The sequence below is a fragment of the Mustela nivalis genome, assembly GCF_964662115.1.
Source record: "Mustela nivalis genome assembly, chromosome: 4".
Lineage (NCBI taxonomy): Eukaryota > Metazoa > Chordata > Mammalia > Carnivora > Mustelidae > Mustela > Mustela nivalis.
The window spans coordinates 63,790,036-63,814,362 of record NC_139023.1 but is presented as its reverse complement, the minus strand read 5'-3'; the positions used below and the strand labels follow the sequence as shown (position 1 = coordinate 63,814,362).

The 24,327-nt window shown below is 46.2% G+C and overlaps 1 protein-coding gene across 4 annotated transcripts in view; it reads right to left on the bottom strand.

Moving 5' to 3' along the window:
• KIAA0232 overlaps positions 1–24,327 on the bottom strand; it is an 85,745-nt gene that overhangs the window by 22,767 nt on the left and 38,651 nt on the right. For all 4 annotated transcript variants that reach the window (XM_082727490.1, XM_082727489.1, XM_082727492.1 and 1 more), the window contains exon 3: positions 11,815–11,952. In XM_082727490.1, the coding sequence (XP_082583616.1) occupies positions 11,815–11,952 (138 nt within the window). The remainder of the gene's footprint in view (positions 1–11,814; positions 11,953–24,327) is intronic.

Sequence of the window (24,327 nt, the reverse complement as noted above, 5' to 3'; positions counted from 1 at the left end):
GAAAGAGCAATGCACAGCATTCACAGCCATGCATGAGCGTGAAAGCTTTGTTTTCTCTGAAAGGTCACGAACAGGGTATTAGGCCCCACATGGGGTGGGGGGTAGGCAGCTGAGGACACCACGCGCAAAAACCTGAAATGGGGAGGATAACCCAAAGAGCCAAAGTTGAAAGAAAAATGAATACTGGAAACAGGCACGAACAAATAATCTTTCACTATGTAGACTTTCCAACTTCAACAATTTTCCCTTTCTCAAGGAAGAAAGAAAATTCCTTCACAGGGTACGAGAGGAGCAAACGCGTTTCTGAGGCCCTTTATTCAGTGGTCAAAGTCGTGTTTAAACTGGAAATGAGTCTTAGGTGGGCCGACCCAGACAGGTGCCCGTGACTCTGCTCAAGCGGCTGCCCTCCTGGGGCCTGGAGGGGCTAAAAATAGAACTTTTCCCCATTCACTCAACTCAAAATGACTCAGCACAAGTCTCAGAGATACCCTAAAGAAGAAAGCGCATAGCTCCAATTTGAACAGCAAGAAACAGAGCACAGAGGGAATGGTTAATGGTAGACACGGTCAGTTACATCCTATCCACGGCAGACCACAGCTTTTAGTGGGGAGACAGGCCAGAGGGTCAGAGGGAAACGGGCCACAGAAGAGCCATCCTGCCCTTAAAACCACTCAGAAACCACGCAGCAAATGTTAGTCACAGACCCTGCTCGGCCGCCACAATCCCATCAGAAAGCCTCCGCTTACCATAGCGCGCAAGGTGTGCTCGCCGTGGTTGTTTTATTGCATTCCCTCCCGACGATGAACCCAGCCCGGCGTCAGGTGACACGCCACCTGCTGCACGCTGCTCAGTACAGCAAGCCTATGTCACCATGTTTCTAAACCTGGTGCCAGGCTCCAGCGAGGAAGGCCGAGCCTCCAGGGATCGCCTGCTCAGCCCCGTTTGGGGCCCTGCAGTGCCTGCTGGCTGTTCCACAGTGTCTGGGGAAAATCATGAGAACCAAGGGATGAGATACCATGCTTCGTGCTTTGTCTGGGAAATTGCATCCACACATCTCTCCAGCTGAGTTGTTTCTGGGTCATAATGCAGTGTGGAAGTAGATCTATTTGCTCTCGTATATGAAGGGCAAAAAAAACAGTGAGCTTACTTCTTAACTCTGCACAGAAAGGCCAGCTCTCCCCACCAGGGCTTCCACCTTCCTTCCCGGACTCCTGCAGCAGCCTACTTAGATTACACATAATCATTTGACAGCGGGGCTGTAACTGTGAACTGAGACACAAAAAGGGGTACCCTAAGCAGCATGGTACCCGGTCATCTCCCAGCAGGCATTCTGCTGGGTTAATCTGGTGCTGTGATGAGAAATGCCATTTACTTTCCCAATTATGATGTAAACCATAAGATATTTTAATATGTCCATAGTATAGCATATCCTGAGGACACTCAAGAATACAGAGAGCCTACCGGATCTTTTTAAGTTTTTTTTTTTTAAAGATTTTATTTATTTGATAGAGAGAGAGTGTGCGCGCACGTGCACAAGTAGGCAGAGAAGCAGGCGTTGTGTGTGTGTGGGGGGAACAGGCTCCCTGCTGAGCAGAGAGCCCCATGTGGGGCTCGGGATCCCAGGACCCTGAGATCATGAACTGAGCCGAAGGCAGAGGCTTAACCCACTGAGCCACCCAGGCACCCCGAGCCTACTGGATCTTAAGAAATAAAGTAAATCAGGGGCATCTGGGTGGCTCGGGTCGTGTCTCAGGATCGTGAGATCGAGCCCCACGTCTGCTTGTCCCTCTCCTTCTGCTTCTTTCTCTCTCCCAAATAAATAAATAAATAAATAAATAAATAAATAAATAAATAAAATCTTAAAAGAGAAAAGGGAATAAAGCAACAGCGACACCTGTGAGGAACAACATGCTGCAGGTAAAAACACTGTTACTGTTCTAGCACTGAACTCATAAACTGCTTTTTCAAGCAGTATCACCTAACAGTCACTGCCCAGCGTCAAATGAACACGTAAAAATGCCGCACCCACCCCCCACCCCCACCAAAAAACAAGAGCATGCCAAGCTGCAAGCAACTGTCCTCCAAATCCGGACCCAGGGGAGCACACACGAAGACTGGCTAGTGTCCGCGTGCATGGGCACCCACAGGGTTAGCGCTCACTTGGTCAATAGACGGTCATGATCACGGGGCCAGGCATGACCCCGGGAGAGACAGGGCCCTGTCTTCCCAGAGCGGACACTGGAACAGTGCCTGCCACTCAGACAAGATGGCCAAGTGGCATGTATTTGGCCCTGGGGTCCCAGGGGCCGGGTCTGAATTCCCACCCAGCCTCATACCTACTGGGTGGCAGAGAAGCCGAGGACAATACACCTTCCCCTCAAGGCCCATGAGGGTGAATTAGGAGGACGTGCCTGTGAGGCACCAATGTTGGTGCCATTTCCAGATTTTGTGTATGCTTTCCATTTTCCAAAATCTCATTAATGGATTGGATTCACTGCTTCTAAAATGCCTTTAAATTTTGCTCTGCTTTGAGTTGGACGTTGGAGGAGTAAGAAAGATAATTAACCTGACCCAGGTCACCCCAAGTTCCCTGGATTCTGCCAGAATCCAGGGCCCTGGCACGACCACATTCCCTCGCCAAGCCCATAGGTGGAGCAGCAGACACAGCCGTGCCTCCTGGAGTCCAAGCCATGGTCGGATGCAGCAGCTACTGTCCTACTGCTTCTGAGAAATTCTTTTACGTGCTCCCTTCCCACAACATGCTCAGTCCTTCTCCATCCTCTCCACACTGCACATCCTTCTCAATATGAGGGAAACAAAGGCAATCACACTCAGTCCGTTATCTCTCCTATCCACATTCAAAGCTTTCTATCACTATCTCTCCATCTCAAAGCTTCATCTTCTATGGAGAGATCATTTGAACTGGATACTCCTAACTGCTGGGCAGGCACTCCCACCCCAACCCTGTGGTCACTAACCAAAAGGACACAGGAGTGTTCCATTCACACGCAGGAACACATGAGTCAAAAAGACCAGGTCTGCACGTCATCCCAGGGCTCACCATGTGACTGTGGCTTTCCACACCAGGAAAATGATGACACCAGGGCTGATGCATGTCCTGTAGGCTGTTACTGCATTTCCTACACCAGCCCCAACTTCTCTCCTCCCCACCATTCCCGCAGTGCTGCTGTGCTACTTACTGGGGGTGTCCCTCCTCTCTTCCTGCCAACCCTTCTACTCCCTTCTACTGAGCGTTTTCATTTCTGTTACATGTTTAGAATTGAAGACATTATTTTGTCCCCTGAATGTCTCTTCTTCATAGCACCGCTGACCATCAGCACCACGACAGATGGACAGAAGAAAGGGACAGGGATTCATTCACCCATCAATTTGTTGACTTTTACTCTGCAATTTCCATTAAGGCGTCTCATCTCATCTTGGGTGCCTGGTGTCCTGCCTGGTTCCATCACTCCAGAAAGTACCTATCAGGACAGGAAAGCGTAGCACTTTGGGGACTCCGATGAGCCACATCTCCTGGCACCCCACCCACCAGAGGTTCTGCCCACAGTGAGACACCAGTGGGTGTAATGCATGGGTTCCTGGAATGCTACCTCCTGGGCTCCACCTGCCTGTACAGAGGCATGTACTAGCCACACGGAGGTCACAGCTAGTGATCCCCGCAGAAACACGAGACCAAGTGAGGAGAGCAATCTTGGATCTTCCAGTCCCAGCTGCCATATTATTTCAAAAGCGTAAGACCCCACACAAGACCAGCAACAGAACCTCCCAGCTGAGCCCTAGCTGACCCACACTGCTGTGAGGAAGTGAAAACAGCTATCAGTGTAAGTCATTAAGTTTTGGAGTACTTGGTCAGGCACCAATAACCAAAGTACACACTTCCAAATACCCATACCCTGCACATGGACAGAACTCATTTACAATTTTTCAGATCTCAGATTTTTATTTTGTTTAAGATTGTATTTATTTATTAGACAGAGAGAGACACAGCAAGAGAGGGAATAGGAGAGGGAGAAGCAGGCTTCCCGCAGAGAAGGGAGCCCGATATGGAGCTCGATCCCAGGATGCTGGGATCACGACCTGAGCTGAAGCCAGAGGCTTAATCCACTGAGTCACCCAGGTAGGCCCCCCCCTCCTTTTTTAGAGAGACAGTGAGAGAGTGCACTCACAAGCTGGGGGGCTGGGAGAGTGGGGAGAGAAAGAATCTTTTTTTTTTTTTTTTTGAGAGGGAGAATCTTAAACAGGTTCCATGCCCAGAGCAGAGCCAGTCCCATGAGGGCCTCAGTCTCACAGCCCTGAGATCACGACCTGAGCTGAAATCAAGAGTTGGACGCTTAACTGACTGAGCCACCAAGGCACCCCTCAGACTCGGAGTTTCTAAAGCAGAATTGTAAGATGAGTGGCAGGAAACCTACTGGTGATGATAAACTGTAAAGAATCACTTCCATTTTAAAAGCGTTTTTAAAATGCAGAACTAAGTTAACGTTAAGCCAATAAACAAAAGGGTATCAAGTGAGACAAGGGAGAATTGATACCAGGGTTCCCAGGCTCATGCCTCAGTGGCCAGGGAAGGAACAGAAACACGTGCCGTGGCTAGCTGTAATGCAGGAGGAAGTGGAGGATGGGGCACGCACTATGCAGACAGAACAGACATCTCTGGCCTACAGCCATTCAAAGATTTAGAAAACAAAAAACAAAAAACAAAAAAAATCCAAACCCAAACAAAAAATTGTTTCTGCCAAGGCATCTGCACAAGGGCCGCGACTCCCATACTTGACCACAGGAAGAGCTACAAGAAGCCACCCCATGGCTGCCTCCAGCCCGTTACACCTGCTCTCCAGAACACGGTAGAGGGGAGCAGAGAAATACCCACTGGGTACTACCAAATGCCTACCACATGCCAGGGAGGACAAGACCCACATCTTCTTAGAAAGATGGACAAAAAGCAGTTACAATTTGTCCTAAGAATTAGAGGATGGCAGCGTCTGTTACAAGTAATGATCAAATAACGTGATTCACAAAGGCTTCGAAAAAGGTAACTCCACTCTGCCTCATCTGTGGCTGGGGGAGGGGGCGATAGCCCCCCTCAAGCACCCAGTTGGATTCATGACCCACACCACCACCCTCACAGGTTGCCTGCTGGCCCTCCCGCCCCCTACCCCTGCCACAGATTTATAGCAACTCCCATTTCTTCCCTTTCCCCTACCCTCACTTCTCAACATTTGATATTCAGGACTCTCTTGTAAAAACCACAATTTCCTACCTTTTCTAAAGAGAGATCAGAAGACCTAGCCTCATCAGGCCCGCACCTGCCACAGTCACAACCAGTGAGTGTGGAGACAAGCCTGTGCCTGGCAGGCCTCATGCTCTCCACTGTCCTACTCACTCAGCTTCCTCCTTGGCCCTAGAGACACGAGCTCTCCGGGTCTGGGCGAGACACACAGACAAGCCACCGGTCTGTTACTCCACCTCCCCGCAAACCATGCAGCCTCAGAGGCAACCCCCTCACACCCAACTGTCCTTTCCCAGTCTCCACGTGGCCTTCTTCCCACCAAGCTCACGTTCAAAGCTCTATTCATACCTCCACCCACAGATTTGTGTCTTTTCCCTAATTTCCTGTCCTCAGAAATGAAAATCGCATAATTTTTTTTTGAAGATTTATTTGAGGGGCACCTGGGTGGCTCAGATGGTGAAGCACCTGCCTCCGGCTCAGATCATGAACTCAGGGTCCTGGGATCAAGGCCAGCGGTCAGGCTCCCTGCTCAGCAGGGAGACTGCCTCTCCTTCTCACTCTGACACTCTCCCTGCTTGTGTGCTCTCTGACAAATACATAAAATCTTTAAAATAAAAAGATCTGAGAGAGTGAGCACGTGAGTAGGGGGAGTGGCAGAGGGAGAGGAGCCCCAGCAGACTCTCTGCTGAGCCCAGAGCCCCCTGCAGGGCTTCATGTCCCAACCCTGAGATCATGGCCTGAGCTGAAATCAAGAGTCAGATGCTCAAGTGACTGAACCTCCCAGCCAGGCATCCCTGAAAACTGTATTCTTGCAGTGGCTCAGACCAAACACCATAGCTATCCTCCCCAATTCCTCCCTTTTCTCCAATCCAAATCAAGTCCTGTCAGCTCTACCTTCAAAATGCATTTAGAATCCCACTAATTCTCATGGTCCTCTCCCTTCCAGACTGCCACTTTCTCTGAGTCGGCCCCCTGTCAGTGCAGCAGTCCACAGGGTCCTAGCAGCAGAGATGTCAGGTTACACTAACCTCTGCTCCAGACTCACCAACATTTCACCACTTCCCAGAGGAAAAGCCAAAATCCTCCCAAAGGCCTACAGGTGTCCCTGAATGCCTCCCCTCCATGGAACCGGGGTAAGGCGGAGGCCGCGTGGGCAGGCCCGGGGCCGGTTGTGACAGCACAGCCACCGGGAGTGCACTCAGCTTTAGCAACCACTGACCAGCTTCTCGGGGGTCTGGCCTACAGACCCAGCACAGCCTCACCACTTACAATGTTCAGAACCCCCTAAGTGTTACTTATCACTGTTTCGATGCTATTATCATCCAGAATGAGTTACAGTCAAAAGTCAGCATGCAAAGACACAATCAATACATACTATCAAAGCTGACTTCCACAGTAGAAAACAGCTTTGGTACATGTGGCCCTAGACAGCATGGAAACACCACCAACTCAGATACGAGGATGTGCAATGAGCTTTTGCTGGGGGGCTGCAGGCACTGCGGGCACATGAGTCATGGCCACAAGCCCCTGTGAGGCTCAATGACAGCCTCAGACCAGGCGACTGCCCAGGCTGACCAGCAGCTCTACTTCCCAAACCTCACCAAGTTATCACCTCGAGCCTACCTTACTCCCTAGACAGGGCCCGGTGCGGCGCCTCACCTTCCACGAATGCCCAAACTGGGCGACAACACACCAGCTGCGGAGCAGCTTTCAGTAGCCCCATTAGAATAAGCAGAAATATCACTCATTAAAATGGAAAAAAACAAAACAAAACAAAAAAACCCAAACAATAGAAAAAGCTCCAATTCCAGGGACTGAGAAAACGGAACCAAGGAAACTTGAGGATTCCAAAATACAAGTTGGCAAACTCCAACACTAAAAACAGGACAAGACAAGGTCTGGATATAGGGGACATCAGGCACACGCCCCGTCCTCGGATGACAGAAACCACTCAGAGCGTCCCTTGACGAAACCAGCCATCTGGGGGGCATGGGGGCCACGGCTGGCACAACCCAAGCAGAGCCAATGCAAACGTGCTGGAGCAGACAGGTGCCTGGGGAAGCACAGGTCACTCGTGGGTGCAAATGAAGGCCATCCACAAGGGCAGCTTAGGCCAGGCCTCACCAACAGCAAAGCCCACAAGGGTCACAAACTCCTCGGGGCAGGGGGTGGTGGTGGGGTGTGTGGGTGTGTGTGTGTGTGTGTCCTGATACCAACTGCCCACAGTCTTCGTGGGGGTTGCCCAACTTTATTCAATGTCTAACATGAAATTTGACATAATGGAGTTTCCTACTGTTTTGGTGACATCTCTTAGACAAAATATTGGGCTGAGCAGGTCAAAGAGATGTCCTGTGATGTGGGGGCACAACCTGCTGCAGGGAGAGAGCGGGAGGAGACACAGCGTCACTTCCCAAAGTGGCGTCAGCAAGTCCACCATCCTCCTGAAACGACCCAAGGAAGTCTGAGGCTGTGGACGCTTTTACAGAAACGACTAGCCCAGTCCCTAGCACAGTCACACATGCACACACACACGGACGTCAGGACAAAAGAACCCATGCCGAACACGTACCAGCACCCCACCTTACCCACCAAATACAACAGCCTCATTTATGTCGCTGTCGTGTAGTTATGTCAAGAGCATTTTAACTGGATTGTAGACTTTGGGATTCTGGTCAACTGGCAGTGACTGGGTGGGAAAGCAAAGCCCAGAACCATGGATGTCACCATCCTCAGTATTTAGGGAATGGACACCATGCCCATATGCAAACATTCACTGTGGCCAAAACAGAAAACAAAACTCCTGCATTCTAATTTCCTAGGCAGGACTTCTTTGTACCTTTATTTCCACTGAAGCTGCCAGACAGATTCTAGAAAGAAAAGCCTAGGGACAAAGAGCCTAGTTTATGAACAGCAACAGTGATCTCTTTCTAAAGTTATAGGCCATAAGGAAAGAGGGATTTTTTTCCAGTTCTTTCCATGGACTCCCTGTGTCATGCTGAGCCAGCTGGAGCGCTGGCTGAAGGACTCTGCGCTGATGCACACACAGCAGCAGGCACTCCGAGAAAGGCCGGAGGGCTCCAGAATGTCCTACTTCCTCTTCCTCCATTCCCAAGCATGACCGCAGCTCCTGGTACATGCCTTGCACATTCACTTACCTGGCTCTTTTTCATTTGGTAAGATTAAAAGCCATCATTAGGAAAAAGCAATGCAACAATTTTTTATACAATGAGAAGAACAAATTGGACAGCTTCACTGGACTTGAAAACAAAAATCCCCCCTCTGACTTCCCAGCAAAGGGAAGGATTTTTTCCAAAGCAACAAAGGAAAAGAACCACTCTCCTCCACTTGCACTGTTCCTGATTCACACCAAATCCTTTCCAGCACACACCACGCTCAGCAAGGATGAACCAGATGTGAGTGCCATGAGGCAGGGGAGTCTTGTGTTAAGCTAGGAGAAGGCACCTGTACTCCCCAGGGGAGTACTGTACTCCACGAGGCAGGGGAGTCTTGTGTTAGGCTAGGAGAAGGCACCTGTACTCCTCACTCTTTCACGGTTCACGTTAGGCACCCTGGTTTTCTTTTTCTTTTTTTAAAAACATTTTATTTATTTATTTGACAGAGAGAGAGAGATTACAAGTAGGCAGAGAGGTAGGCAGAGAGAAAGGAGGAAGTAGGCTCCCTGCTGAGCAGAGAGCCCAATGTGGGGCTCAATCCCAGGACCCTGAGATCATGATCTGAGCCAAAGGCAGAGCCTTAACCCACTGAGCCACTAAGGCACCCCGCACCCTGGATTTCTACTCCGCTTCCCTTCACCATGAGTCGAAGGCAAGAGTCATTTCTCAGCAACTTTGGTCCAAAGCAGAAATAAGATCTTCTCCCAGACTGAAACTCCTAACTCATATTTTCCTCTCAAGCGTGACTCAGCAGGTTTGATTTTACTCAAAGAATTTACCTGAACTAAACTCTCCTTAAAAAAACCACCTGCCATTTTTCAACTCCAAATTATTTTTCCTTCAATGTCAGGTAGAAAATATCTTTTGCAAAACTATCCAACCACCCCCTTCTCTCTGAGCATTGCCCCTGCCCCAGAAGTGGACCCCCAGGCAACTCTGCCCCTCCCTGCAGCTCGCCAACCAGGGGTGGGGGGGTGGACGATGTCTGGCCCAGTCCGACCAATTACAGTTCTCCCCAGCTGAACGGTGCTGGATACCAGCCTTCAGCAGTGGTGCTGGGCTAGGGATGGCAGGTGGTTTTCTCAGCATGCTGGCTAAAGCAGAGAAAGCCAGACTTCAGAGAGAGGTGGAACGACCCAGAAGCAGAGAAGGAAGCAAATGAGAGAATGTGAATCATCAGAGTAAATGACTTTGGCTGCCAATTATTTTGTTCCCAGTTGAGGCCGCTCCTCAGGCCCTGCATTCCCAGACCTGGTTTCAGTGAGCTATCCCTACATCCTTCATGTATATTCCCACTTTTTCTTAAACTAAGTTCCTGAAGCTCCCCTTGTCGTAATGCAACAGTTCGAAAGATGGCCACGTGAGCAATAACTTTCAAATCCCTATCCTACAGTCTAAGAAGCAGCACTTTCATGAGATCAAAAGTCAACGATCAAAGGGGTAGGGAGAGGAACCCAGTGGGAGAGGACAGGAAGGGTTGGGATGACAAGGGGGGACTGCCCCAAGACTGCACTCACGCTATCAAGCACCAGGAGACCAGTACCCAGGGAGCTCATGGTGTCAGTCCCCAAGGCACACAGTCACAAAGGGAAGACAGAAGTGAAAAACAGCAAAAGCAGTGGCGGACACGAGACGTGCACAAGCAGAACAAGACAGTGCCAGGGCTCGGCTCTCAGAGACAGCGCTGGGTGGGGGGAGAACACAGAGCGGAGGTGCCCTGAACAAGCCTGGGGAGCCGTGCGTGCTACGTGGTGGCCACACAGAAGACCCCTCCACAGATCACCCAATGCAGCAAACCTGGTTATCCCAACATCAGCCATGAGGTTAACTCCTGTAACTGTTTTATCTTCTAATATTACATAAAATATTTGTCATGTCCCTTAGCATCCTGATAGAAAATGGTTTTAGAATATAATCACCCATTTAAATTAAAAAGTTTCTAGAGGACAGTATCCTTTCAATTCAACTCTGCTTTAAAAAAGGTACTTAAACCACACCGTGTCAAATAACTGCTAAAAGCAAAATAAAATAATTTTCTAAGTAGTAGGATCTCAAAGAGTACGTCTTATAGTGAGTAATAAAAATTGCACAGTACTGGGGCCCTTGGGTAGCTCAGTGAGTTAAGTGTCTGCCTTTAATTCAGGTCATGATCCCAGGGTCCTGGGATTGAGCCCTGCACTGGGCTCCCTGCTCAATGGGGAGTCTGCTTCTCCCCCTCCCTCCGCCACTACTCCCTGCTTGTGCTCTCTTGCTCACTCTCTCAAATAAATAAAGAAAAAGAAAAGAATTGCATAGTATTAATTAAATGGGTGATTATATCTAAAACCATGTTTTTTCAGGATGATAAAGGACATGACAAATATTTTACATGAAGTATTAGAAGACTGATATAATACAATAATCTTATACGGGGTGCCTGGCTGGCTCAGTCAGTACAGCATGTGACTCTGGTCTCAGGGTCGCGAGTTCAAGCTCCATGTTGGGCACAGAACTTACTTTGAAAAAAATCTTGTAATATTCTGTAAAAACCAACAAAAAATTATGAATCATAAGCAAATGTAGTGTCCTCAAAATACTAAACTAGGATCCCACTTCTAGGAATGGATCTAAAAGAAATAATCTAGAATACGGAAAAGCCACATATGAAAATATTTGGGAGAATATGACAGAAAATAAAGAGTGGCCGGCTCAGTCAGGAGAGTATGCAAGTCTGGATCTCAGGAGTCATGAGACTGAGCACAGAAATTACTTAAAAAAAAAAAAAAAAAAGCAAGCTAAGTAAATATCCACTAATAAAGAGTGTATTATATTGCTGTTGGAATATTATTTGATGAAATAGAACTTAGCCACTACAAAGAATAAAGATAATGTAGTAAAAAGATGGAACATGTTTAATGGGAAAAAAGGATATAGAATTTGGTGTATACTCTAATTTTAACAGTACTTTAAATGAATATATTTTAATGCAACTTCATTTATGCATTAAAATGTCCTAGAGGAGGGAAGCCTGGGTGGCTCAGTTGGTTGGGCAGCTGCCTTTGGCTCAGGTCATGATCCCAACGTCCTGGGATCGAGTCCCACATCGGGCTCCTTGCTCAGCGGGGAGCCTGCTTTTCCCTCTGCCTCTGCCTGCCATTCTGTCTGCCTGTGACTGCTCTCTCCCTCTCTCTCTCTGATAAATAAATTAAAAAAAAAATCTAAAATGTCCTAGAGGAAAGAGTGTTACTGTTCACATTACAGCATTAAGATAATGAGTAGTTTATTTTTCTAAGTTTCTTTGGTCAAGATGTTGTAATTGTGTACTTATAAACACACACACACACACCCCACCCACCCCACCCCCCGGTCTTTTTTCTTCTCTTGAGCATTAGAAATAAAATGTGAACCTACTTCGTCAGAAGCAGAGCGAAGACACTGGACAGCAGCCTGTTTTTTCATTTCTTCTAGAGTCAGGTCTGAGCACTTTTTCTTACTCTTTCCCCATTTCTTGTAAGCTCCTCTTTCCCAGCCCAGGAAGATGTCATTCTCCTAAAATAAGATTAGACAGAGTTCAATGAACAGCGAACTAAGAAGCAAGTTTCAAACACTTTTCCTTCCCAAATGCTCAAACACATTCCCCTCCCAAGTGCATTCATCGCTAGTAAGTTCAGAGACCACAGACACAGTCAGTCTGAGGACTTTGGAATAATCATTTTTTGGTACCATTACCCAGATTTGCATTATATTATGATTTATTTACGATCTTAAGGAATATGACCCACTGACATGAAGTGGTAATAAACTCAGACATTTGTATGTAAATTAAGTACAGCATAAATAAATTCCAGACTGCAAACACAATTAAATGTCTTCTGTACTTCCCACTCTTTGATAATGAGTGTATATATTACTACGAGATTTTAACATTTAACAGTTAAATGGTTCAATTCCTATTTCTTTACCTTGTAGTCTAAAAAACAACAGATATAAATATTTTATGTTGGCATTGTAAGTTTATTTTTACCCTTGGTTACACAAGCCCATAATCAAAATCTGAAGAAAATTTGGAAAGTGGGAAGAAAGCAAAATCATCCATGATACTACCACCCAGTGAGAACCTGAATTATTTGGTCTGCTTCATTTGGCCTTTTCTGTATGCTTTAAAAATCACAGACTTGAATTCATGCTAGTTATAGAATATTGTATTTGACTTAACTTACTAAACCGTAAGCATCACCTCAACATTACCACAAATTCTTTGCCTATAGAATATTCTAAAACATAAGTTTACAGCTATTTCCCTAAGCTGGGACTTTAAAGTAATATTTTTAATTGCTTTGCTACTTTGTCTCACCCAATTTAAAAATAAGTAAATAAAAAGCCTTCCATTAGATAAATTATGATTAAAACCAGTGGACAGACAATAAGAAAAAAAAAGGACCAGAAAGACAATGGCAAAATTTTAAAAATTACTTAGAAGATGGTGTGGCCTATAGCAGGCCCTCAGGACATGGCTACAATTATATGTACAAGAGGAGATAAAGATGGAAAAGCATAATAATAAAAAGATTTTAAAAATCAAATCATACACGATCAATTGTGTAACCCAATTTTTACTTTGATTCAATACACAAAAATTACTTTAATGCCACCAGATAAGAGTAGGAGAACAGTCCCTCCCTCTACACCCCTCATTATTAGCATACTTTCCTTAATTTCTTGGGCATGTCTGCAGATCTCATGAATCTGAAAAACAAATTTTCTGGCTGAGTGGTGTCAACTCGTTTTCCAAGGGAAAATGTGTTTAATGGCCAAGTAAGTACTAGCAGTATAATTCCATTTATCTAACGGGTTTGGCTGGACAACACCTGAAACCTGACATTCCTTATCAGTGATATCTTCTGGTGATCAGGTTTGTCCTCTAAGAGGAGCAGCAGACCCGTAACAACACAGACCTGAAGCTTCCAAACGCAGAAAGAAACGTAGTAATTCTGTTCGTAGTATATAAAACAAAGGAAGTAGAAAAGCTATTTCTGAAATGATGAACACAGGACTCGTTTTTGTGTGAGCTGTTGAGCCTGGCTCCTTCTCCTTCTTGAGATTATCAACATGTTTCTGCACTGAAGCTGTTATTACAGCTCAGCAGAGGTAACACACATTCAAAGTCCTAACGAAGTTTTATTTCACAGACAGAAGGGGCTTTCAAAATTCAGTTCACGTGGTCAGGTGCTCTTTCTGGAGGCAGTCTGACAAAACATCTCAAACATCTTTTTTTTTTTTTTAAAGATTTTACTTATTTATTTGACAGAGAGAAATCACAAGTAGTCGGAGAGGCAGGCAGAGAGAGAGAGAGAGGGAAGCAGGCTCCCTGCTGAGCAGAGAGCCCGATGCGGGACTCGATCCCAGGACCCTGAGATCATGACCTGAGCCGAAGGCAGCGGCTTAACCCACTGAGCCACCCAGGCGCCCCGAAACATCTCCAACATCTTAAACACAGGTGTGTACTTTCAATCTAACAGTTCTATTTCTGAGAATTTATCCTAACAAAATAATCACCTCTGTGCGCACAGGCTTAGCTGCTGTGGTACTGATCACAATGCTGTCAACCAAGGCAAACAGCCAGAAACCTAAATGCCAAATAAGGAAGACTTGGTTAAATAAGTTATAGTTTATCCAGGCGATGAGATATGCACGACAGCCATTAAGGAGATTACACAGTGCACTTACTGACAAAGCTATCTGCAATATACTAGGATAAAGTCTACACAGCAGTACAACCTCGTTTCGTGTGAATGTGCGTGTGCGCACACGTTACTATGCACTAGAAGGTCTGAGAAATGACCTAAGAGGTCACTGAGGAGCTTATCTCTCAGTGAGCAGGAGAAGCACATGAATATTATTTTCTGATTTTTCTTATAATTAGGTCATACTGTTTAATAGTCAAAAGTTGTTGGGGCACCTGGGTGGCTCAGTCATGAAGGGTCTGCCTTTGGCTCAGGTCATGATCCCCAAGTCCTGGGATCAAGCCCCACATCGGGCTAGCTCCCTGCTCGTGGAGAGCCTGCTCTTCCCTCTCCCTCTGGTACTACCTCCTGCTTGTGATCTCTAACTTGCTCTTGCTCTTTTTTTTTTTTTTTTTAAAGATTTTATTTATTTATTTGACAGAGAGAGATCAGAAGCAGGCAGAGAGGCAGGCAGAGAGAGAGAGAAAGAAGCAGGCTCCCGGCCGAGCAGAGAGCCCGATGCGGGGCTCGATCCCAGGACCCTGGGATCATGACCTGAGCCGAAGGCAGCGGCTTAACCCACTGAGCCACCCAGGCGCCCCATCTCTTGCTCTTTCAAATAAGTAAAATCTTTTAAATAAAAAAAGTTGTGATATTGTTTTAATAGAAAATTTACTAAGTCAAAAACGGAGAAACTTGGAAGAGTGTCTGCCACTCTTCACCTAGGATAGGTTATCTGGCATGGGCTTCACATTTCCTACCTGGCATCCTAGGTCTACCCATAAATGTGGACTCCCCCGTTCATCCGGCAGTGACTTCGGTGTTTGCTCTGGGGCACTAGCGATCATAAGTATGAACACAGCAGAGGCCCTGCCTGCCAGAGGTGCCCAGTCTGGTATGAAATACAAACTCAAAGGCCAACACCTGAGAATGGCTGTTGCTGCTATAAAGAGGTCTGCAGAACACATTCAGGAAGGTTAAAAGGGGCACATTCTTTTTCTTAGCCTGGTTGGCCCGGCTTTTCCCTCTGCCTGCCCCTCTCCCAAACTAGTGTTCTCTCAATCTCTGACAAGCAAATAAAATATTTTAAAAATATAAATAAGTAGGTGCACCTGGGTGGCTCAGTTGTTAAGTGGCTGCCTTTGGCTCAGGTCATCATCCCAGGGTCCTGGGATCGAGCCCTGCATCGGGCTTCCTGCTCCATGGGAAGCCTGCTTTTCCCTCTCCTACTCCCCCTGCTTGTGCTCCCTCTCTCGCTGTCTCTGTCAAATAAATAAATAAAATCTTAAAATCTTAAATATATATACGTGTGTGTGTGTGTGTGTGTAAATAAATAAAAATTTTTAAAAAACCTATTTCTCGCCCCCAAAGGAAACCCTATACCATTAGCATTCCCTTCCCATCACTACTCTGCTCTCTCCTGAGTCACTGGGAACTCCTGGCCTGCTGTCTCTATGCATCTGACTATTCTGGAAATTTCATATAAATGGAGTGATATGATCGACCACCTTTTCTGCATCTGGCTTCTTCCCCTCGGGGCAAGGTTTTGAAGGCTCATCCTTCGGACAGGCTGTGGCACATACCAGGGCTCCACTCCCTTTTCTTTCTTTCTTTTTTTTTTTTTTTTTTACAGATTTTATTTATTTATTTGACAGAGAGAGACCACAAGTAGGCAGAGAGGCAGGCAGAGAGAGAGAGAGGAGGAAGCAGGCTCCCTGCTGAGCAGAGAGCCCGATAAGGGACTCGATCCCAGGACCCTGAGATCATGACCCGAGCCGAAGGCAGCGGCTTAACCCACTGGGCCACCCAGGCGCCCTCCACTCCCTTTTCTGACGGAGGAATACTCCACCGCGTTTCCTCCATGAACGCGTTAACGAACATTTGGACCCTTTTACCTCGCTATTCTCAACATTCACATATAGGTTTTCGTACGGACATATAGTTTTCATTCTCCCAACTGGAGACCCCGGAGTAGAACAGTGGTCACGTGGCATCTGTGTGTTCAACTCTTTGAAGAACCGACAGATGATTTTCAAAGCAGCTCTCATTCACCATCACACCAGCAGCATCTCAGGGTTCTGCCTCCCCCACATCCTGACACTCGCCATTCCCTGGATTTTTACCTTAGCCGTCTTGGCAAGCACGAAGTGGTGTCTCATTGTGGTCTTTATGTCCCAAATGACTAATGACTAACAACATGGGGCGCGCTCTCATGGTCTCGCTGTCTTCTGTCCAGGAAAGATACACCAACAGGCCGTTTTAAAAGAATATATTCTGAACACAAATCTCCCACTAAATACAGGATTTGGGAACATTTTCTCCAATTCTATATTTTTTTTTCTTCACTTTCTTGATGATGTCCATTGGGGCACAGAAGTTTCTCATTGTGATAAAGTCTCATCCACTAGGGTCTTAGGCTGCTTGCTTTTGGTGTCCTGAGAAATCACTGCCTCCTCCAAGTTGTGACAATTCACACCTATGTTTTCTTCCAAGAGCTTTATAGTTCAGCTCCTTTCACTGATGACTCGAAACCAGGTGGAGTTAATACTTGCAAGTGGTTATGAAGTAGGAGTCCAACTTCCTTTACAGGCAGCTACTCTGCTATCTCGGCAGCTTTCATTGAAAAGACCATTCTTTCCCCTCATGTGGTCTTGTTAGACCATAAATACACAGGTTCGTTTCTGAACACTCAGTTTCATTTCCTACAGCCATACATACACCAGGACCAAGTGGCTGTGGTTACCAGAGCCTTGTGCAAGTTTTGAAACTGAGACGTGTGAGTCCTCCAACTTTGTTCTTCAAGATTTCACTGGCTACTCTGAATCTCTTTAGAGGTCTATATGGATTTTAGGATCAGCTTGCCAAAATCTCGGCAACACAGGCGGTGGGGACTTTGGCGGGGCCGCACTGTATGTGGGTCAATGTGTGGGACACCGCTGTCTTACCGACATGGAGTCTTCTGGTAGTGAACATGGTCCTTCCATATACGAGGTCTTTCTTCATTTCTCTGAGTGACGCTTTCAGTGTGCAAGTCTTGCACTTCTTCTGTTAGATTTATTCCAAAGCATTTCATCCTTTTTAATACTGCTATAAATGGACTTTTCTTAATTCCATTCCTTAAGGTTTTCTCTATACAAGATTGTGGTACCTGTGAACCATCACTTCCAAGCTGGTGGTCTTTTCTTCTCCTTTCCCAGCCGCCCTTGCTAATGCTGATCTATAATAAGACTTGGTGTATTTTGTCTTTGAAAATGTCTTTTCACACAGATACTGCCAAATACTGATATGAACCGCAGGCATGTGTTTAACTAAACATGTTAATCGACTAGAAGATATTTATGAAATCTGTTAGATTCTTCTCTTCCTATTTGCCTTTCCACATGTCCCTGTAGTGCAGACCAGTCGCCCCCAAGTCAAAGTTTGGTAGAAGCTTCTCAGCTGAACAGTGACACAGATGTGAAGATACAGACGGTCCCTGTGCACCATGGCCAGTGGGAAAGCACAGCTGCACTACAGTGTGACCCTACACAACGTCCCACTACTGAGCCGGGCCAGAGTGGGGAGCTTGCTTCTTGTTTTCCCTTTTGACAGAATGAAAATGCACAAAGCAGCTTGCCATTATTTGTGCATCAAACAATGTTAGAAGTGAGGATGGCTTTAGACATTTTGCAGATAATGTGCTGTTTTGCCTTGTAATTTTAGGGTGACGTCACAGAAACATCATCAAGCATGTAGAAAAAGCTATGTGAACAAGCAACGCAGCAGATGCACCAAGCCTTCTGGCTCTTCCACTTACTATATCCAAGAGCTCCCTCCTTTTTCCGGCTTCCTGTACTGTGTGAATATATTACGACTTCTTAAACAATAGCACCGAGCTAATAATCAGCTTTTAAAAGAACACAGTATAAAAAGACACTTCAAGATATTTCTAGGTTATTATTTTTAGTCCCCAATGCTATACTCATTACAGATCTACTTAGGCACAAACATAAAATATTGACTGTGTGCCAAACATCTCCTTGATAAACTCAGTAAAATCAAGGATGATTTCTCGAAGTTGTAATCTTAAAGACAGAAAACATTACCAAGTACCAAAAGAAGATACGGCTAAAGAACATTCTCGGCTTGGAAATCTATTACCAAGTACTTTTCCAGACGCTACTGTGAGGTGACATAAGGCAAGGGTTTTGATTGACTTTCTCTGGCTGCCTTCTGTCAAAACGGAAACACTAGGAACTGGAGGAAGAAAAAGAACACGCCATTCTGAAATACAGCTGGGGTGATGACGTCTGCTGCTGGCTGCTCGGCACCCACCCCTAACTCCCACACCTTCCTGTTAACAGCACCCTGAAAAACCCAAACCGTGAAGTATCTGAATGGGACTGGTGCCACCCCCATCTTCAGGCTCTAACTAGCTTAATACAAATCCGCGTGTTTCATTCCTTTGGCCATAAAGATTGGCTCATACCAGCATGTGACCAATGAGATGTGGACACTTGAAAATGAGCAAAAACAAAAGAAAAGGTGAACACATCCTCGGATGCCAGACCTATGCTCACTTTCATGCGCCCTCCATGTCCCTGGGAGCTGGCGGGAACAGCAAGCTGCCATAGGGAGGCAGGGCAGCTCTAATGACACCGGGAAAGCTCTGAACAAACCAAGCTCGGGCCAGCCCTACTTCTGGAAATTCAGTTATAGGAGACTTTTCCCCCTCGCAAGCCAACTTAGGCTAAATTTTTGGTTGCTTATGAATAGAAGATATAGCTAGAATTTGAGGAAGGGCCTAAGTAATAAATCCTCTTCTTTTTGCTCAAAAGAATGGAGACTTGCCTCTAAAAAATAAGCATAACTTCAGGTTAATTCCAGCTAGGTCCTCAGTCAATAGAAACAATTCCTCACTGGCCTCCCTGCACTCAGCACCCCAACCAGTCTATCCAGCAGCACACACGCCATCCTGCAGTGCCGGCCGTCTCCAGCAATGGGGGGGGGGGGGGGCGCACGTGCAACTCTCCCCCACAGCACACCAGTTCATCAGAATGGATCTGCCCACCTGCCCAGTCCCATTCCCCATGCCCACCCCACTCTTCTGCGGCCTCCCAGCACAGGCCCTTCCTATTTCTGTGACCTCGCATGCACTCTCTCTTCCTTCTTCCTTCAACTGCTCAAAGATCTCTCCTCTGTCACTCCCACTGCCACCGTCCCCCATCCAGTGTCCCTAGTTCTGCACAGCCAGTGTTTCACAGATCCAAAAACTAGCGGCTGTCTCTGGAGGACTATCCCTAGTCAGCCCTGGATTCCTGGCACCCATCATAGTGTCTAGCACATCACATCACCACCTGCTGAATAAAAAAGCAGACATGTGCATTTAAAAAATGCAATTATTCATTAAAAAGTAATAAAAATGCAATTATTTATATTCAAAACCTTTCCTCTATTTCATTTGAAGATTCTACCCCCATAGTTCCCAAAAAACACATTTTTATTATAGTATCTTAGGGAGTCTGTGGACAGGAACTTGTGGGCCCACCCACAGTGCTAACCCCACTCTGACTGTATTGTCATACTCCCTATGTGTTAAGGCTGACCTAATCAGGGTCTGCTGAGTACATGTATGCTGAAATACAGCATATGGGTGAGACAGACGAGCAACCCAGGACAGATCCAGTTTTGTGGTAGTTATCGTTTAAGAAGACAACAATCTTCCAGGGGAACACTGCAGATGCTAGCTTCCCCAGGTGGAGATGTGCTCAAGAGCAGGTCACAAGCAGTTCCAGGAATAAATAAGCTGTGCCCAATGTAGAAGTCATCAGTCCCACTTAGCAATCAGTCCTGGGATATTCTTATTTAACCTCTGGGAACACAAATAATGTGATAATGCAGCTACATTTCTACAATGATGGACTCTGAGCTAGAAGATACAACTCAATTAGGAGATTTAAAAGAAACTGCAACAAAGCTACACTAATCAAAACAGTGTGGTACTCACAAAAAGACAGGCACTAGACCAAAGAAATAGGACAGAGAGACCAGAAACATACTCTTGTACATGTGTCAAATGATTTTCAACAAAGGTGGCACAACCATTCAATGGGAAAAGGACAGTCTTTTCAACAAATGGTGCTGAGAAGACTGGAAATCCACCTGCAAAAGAATGATACTGGATCCGTACCTCACACCATATACAAAAATTTAACCAGAAGTGGACAAAAGACCTATATGTAAGAGCTAAATCTATAAACTCTGGGAAGAAACACAGGGTAAAGCTTCAGGACTTAGTTTTGACAGTGATCTCTTAGAACACCAAAGGCACCGGCAACAAAAGAAAAAATAAACAAACTGAACTTCATGAAAAATTTTGAATTCTGTACATCAAAGACGCTCTCTCCACAGATTGAAAATAACAGCCCACAGGATGGGAGAAAATATATCCAGCCATGTCTCTGATGGGGGGGTAAACACTAAAACACATGGAGAACTCCCAACATTCAACAATAGCAAGAAACAGCCCGATTCAAAAATGGGCAAATGACATGAACAGACGGTCTTCCACAGAAGACATGCAGAAGGCCAGTGCGCACACAAGAAAGATGTTCAAACATCACTGATCATCAGGGAGAATACGAATCAAACCACAGCGAGATACCACCTCATACCCATCAGGATGGCTACTATCAAAACACCAAAAAACAAAGGTGTGAGTGACTTTGCAGAGAAATTGGTGGGAATGTAGAATGGTGTAGCTGCTTGAAGTTCCCCAAAAAATTTAAAATAGAGGAGTGACTGGCTGGCTCAGTCAGTTAAGTGTCTGCCTTCAGCTCAGGTCATGACCTCAAGTAGGGCTCCCTGTTCAGCAGAAGAGTCGGCTTCACCCTTTCCCTCTGCCCCTACCCTGTTCATGCACTCTCTCACTCAAATAAAATCCTTAAAAATTTTTTTAAACAGAATTACCCTATGGCCCAGCAATTCCACTTCTGAGTATGTAACCCCCACCCCCCCACCCCCACCAAATTGAAAGCAGGATCTCAAAGATACTGTTTCCCATTCATGGCAGTGTCATTCACAATAGCTATGACATGGAAGAAACCCAAGCATCCACTGACAGCTGGATATGTAAAAAGTGTCATTTTCCTACTGTGGAATATTATACATTTTCCTACCATGGAATATTAAAAGGAGATTCTGAAACATGCAGAAACTTAAATGCATATTCACCTAGTGGTGATGGAAGCCAGTCTGAAAAGGCCACATACTGTATGATCCCAATTCCCTGACATTCTGGAAAGGGTGAAACTGCGGAGGCAGTAAAGAGCCCACTGGTTGCCAGGGCTTGGGGGAGAGAGAGATGAACAGGTGGAGCACGGGGGATGTTTGGGGTAGGGAAACTAGCCTGCAGGCTACTGTGATGATGGATACATGTCATTCACTCTGCATCTGTCCAAATCCTGAGACTGTTCAACACAGAGAGTGAATCTTAAAGTAAGTTACGGACTTCAGGCGATTATGTACCAATGTGGGTTCACTAACAAAGGCACTGCTTGGGTTGGGGTGTTGATAACGGGGGAGGCTCTGCATGTGTGTGGCAGGGGGTATGTAGGAAATCTCTTCTTCTCAATTTACTGTGAATCAAAACAACTCTAAAGTAAAAGAAAAAAAAAAAAAAAAGAGAGAAATAAAGAAAGGTAAGTGGCAGCAGACCAACTCCCCTTCCCAGACTAACCAGAAAAGCCAGATAAAATACAAATCCAAAGCAACATGAACACCTGTGCTGAAACATCCAGGCCTTGATAACAGGTGAGGGGACCATCCTAGGCAAGGGCAGTTCATCTGAGCCGGACACCTGAGCCTGTTTTCTCCTCTGAGAAATGTACCTGTAATAGGCACAGGGCAAGAGGCAGAGAAAAAGGTGTCCCTTTAAGAGACGGAGAAACCAGGGGAGCTGGGGGCAACTTCTCAGGCCTGGACAGAACTCATCAGTGAGGCAGGGGCCAGTAGCCCAGAGGGAGTGGAGAACAGGCCACATGGCCAACTTCTCCTCTGGACACACGGTATGTAGGGAGGCTGCAGGGCACCCAGGAGCTTCTGTGTTCATGGTAATGTGCTGTCTGTCTGCGTGTCATTCCGTAGATGGGAACTTCATGACCATTCACCCATTACTATCCTGGTCAGTACAGACCGTAGGCCTCAATAAAAAGCGTAAGGAAAAAAACCCTCTTATATTTCTGCACAGAATCCCTGGTTGTTCCCGATCTAGAACCTACAAAAAGTCTAACATCCTAAGAACGCCTGAAGCAACCACAGAGACGGAGGGATGACCACGGGAGGACAGTCTTGGAGGAGGCATGCAAGGTAAAACCCCTCAAAGAAACAAGGAGAACAAACTCATGAAGAGTGGATAACATGGCAAAGAGTTGATTTGTCTGAAACACAAATGTCAGAATGCAGTACCACCAGTGCGTGCTCCCCAAACCTACGAGCATTTGTATGCAGGTACTCGAGAGGACTACTTTCTTTCTTCCTTTCTTTTTAAGTAGGCTCCACACCCAGCACAGAGCCCAGTGTGGAGCTTGAACTCAGGACCCCAAAGTCAAGATCTGAGCTAAAATCAAGAGCTGCACACTTAACTCACTGTGCCACCCAGGTGCCCGGAAGACTGTGTTTTTCCAGCTCAGCACCCTAATCACCCCAGACTACCTGTGGGGCATGACCTTCTCCAATTCTTAGTTCCCATGGCTCCAGGTGCTTATAGCTCAGCCAAAGTCTCCTCATCCCAGTAACTGGGTCAGGAGTCGTGCCATGACCCAACTGCCCTACCAGGAAGAGGGAGTCTGGTTTTGCAGTGGAGAGGGGAGTTGGGGGGGGGGGCAGGGATGTAGCTCAGAATAAAGGCAATAGATAAGGCAAGATTCACAGCTGGGGGTGGGGGGCACAGATTCTATGGAAGGCTCTGAGTCAAGCTGCCACTGGGGCCAACCCTAGTCTCTGGACATTCCAAGTTTGTATTTATTTATTTATTTATTTAAAAAGATTTTAAGTGACCTTACATCTAACATGGGGTTCAAACCTACAACCCTGAGATCAAGAATTGCAGGCTCGGGGCACCTGGGTGGCTCAGTGGGTTAAGCCTCTGCCTTCGGCTCAGGTCATAACCTCGGGATCCTGGAATCGAGCCCCACATTGGGCTTTCAGCTCAGCGAGAAGCCTGCTTCCCCTTCTTTCTCTGCCTGCTTCACTGCCTACCCGTGATCTCGCTGTGTTAAATAAATAAATAAAATCTTAAAAAAAAAAAAAAAAAAGAATTGCAGGCTCACTGAGCCAGCCAGGCATTCCTGGACATTTCAAGTTTTTAATCAATAAATGCTCCCAACTGGGCGCCTGGGTGGCTCAGTGGGTTAAGCTGCTGCCTTCGGCTCAGGTCATGATCTCAGGGTCCTGGGATCGAGTCCCGCATCGGGCTCTCTGCTCAGCGGGGAGCCTGCTTCCCTCTCTCTCTCTGCCTGCCTCTCCATCTACTTGTGAATTCTCTCTGTCAAATAAATAAATAAAATCTTTAAAAAAAAAAAATTTAAAAAATAAATAAATAAATAAATGCTCCCAACTGACTGGCTTTGTGATGCTAGGCAAGTGGCTTCACCACCATGTCTAAGTCCCTCCCGTGCGCCAATGGTGAGGAAGCCTGCTGGAAGGGTGAGTACCACCTTGCGGCTGGCTCACTGCTCACGGGGCGTATATGCTTGTCTGGACCACCACTTCTGTGTGAGCACAAGTCAGCTGGGCTCTCTATGGTCATCACACGCTCCTGATACAGATTTCATGATGCTGAGAACATTAATATTACAGACACGAAAAATGTTTCAGAGAACTCTTGGATGATAGTTTTAATTTACTAATTGTAAAAGAAAATTCAGAAGATGTGGAGTTCTAAGAAATGAGGTAGTGAAAGGCAGTCCTATCTTCCTAAAATAACTCTTCCTACTCACGAAAGATTATGGGGAACTTGCCATTGACCATCAACCCAGCATAACCTTGAGGCAAGAAAAGGAAACTCCCACTCCCTTTAAATTACAGTTTTTACTGTAAGCTTCCCTTTTAGCCAATTTTGAGTAAGACTATCCGGTATTTCTGAGGGGCAGGTGAGTGGCTCAGTCAGCTAGATGTCCAACTCTGGATGGATTTCAGCTCAGGTCCTGATCTAAGGGTCATG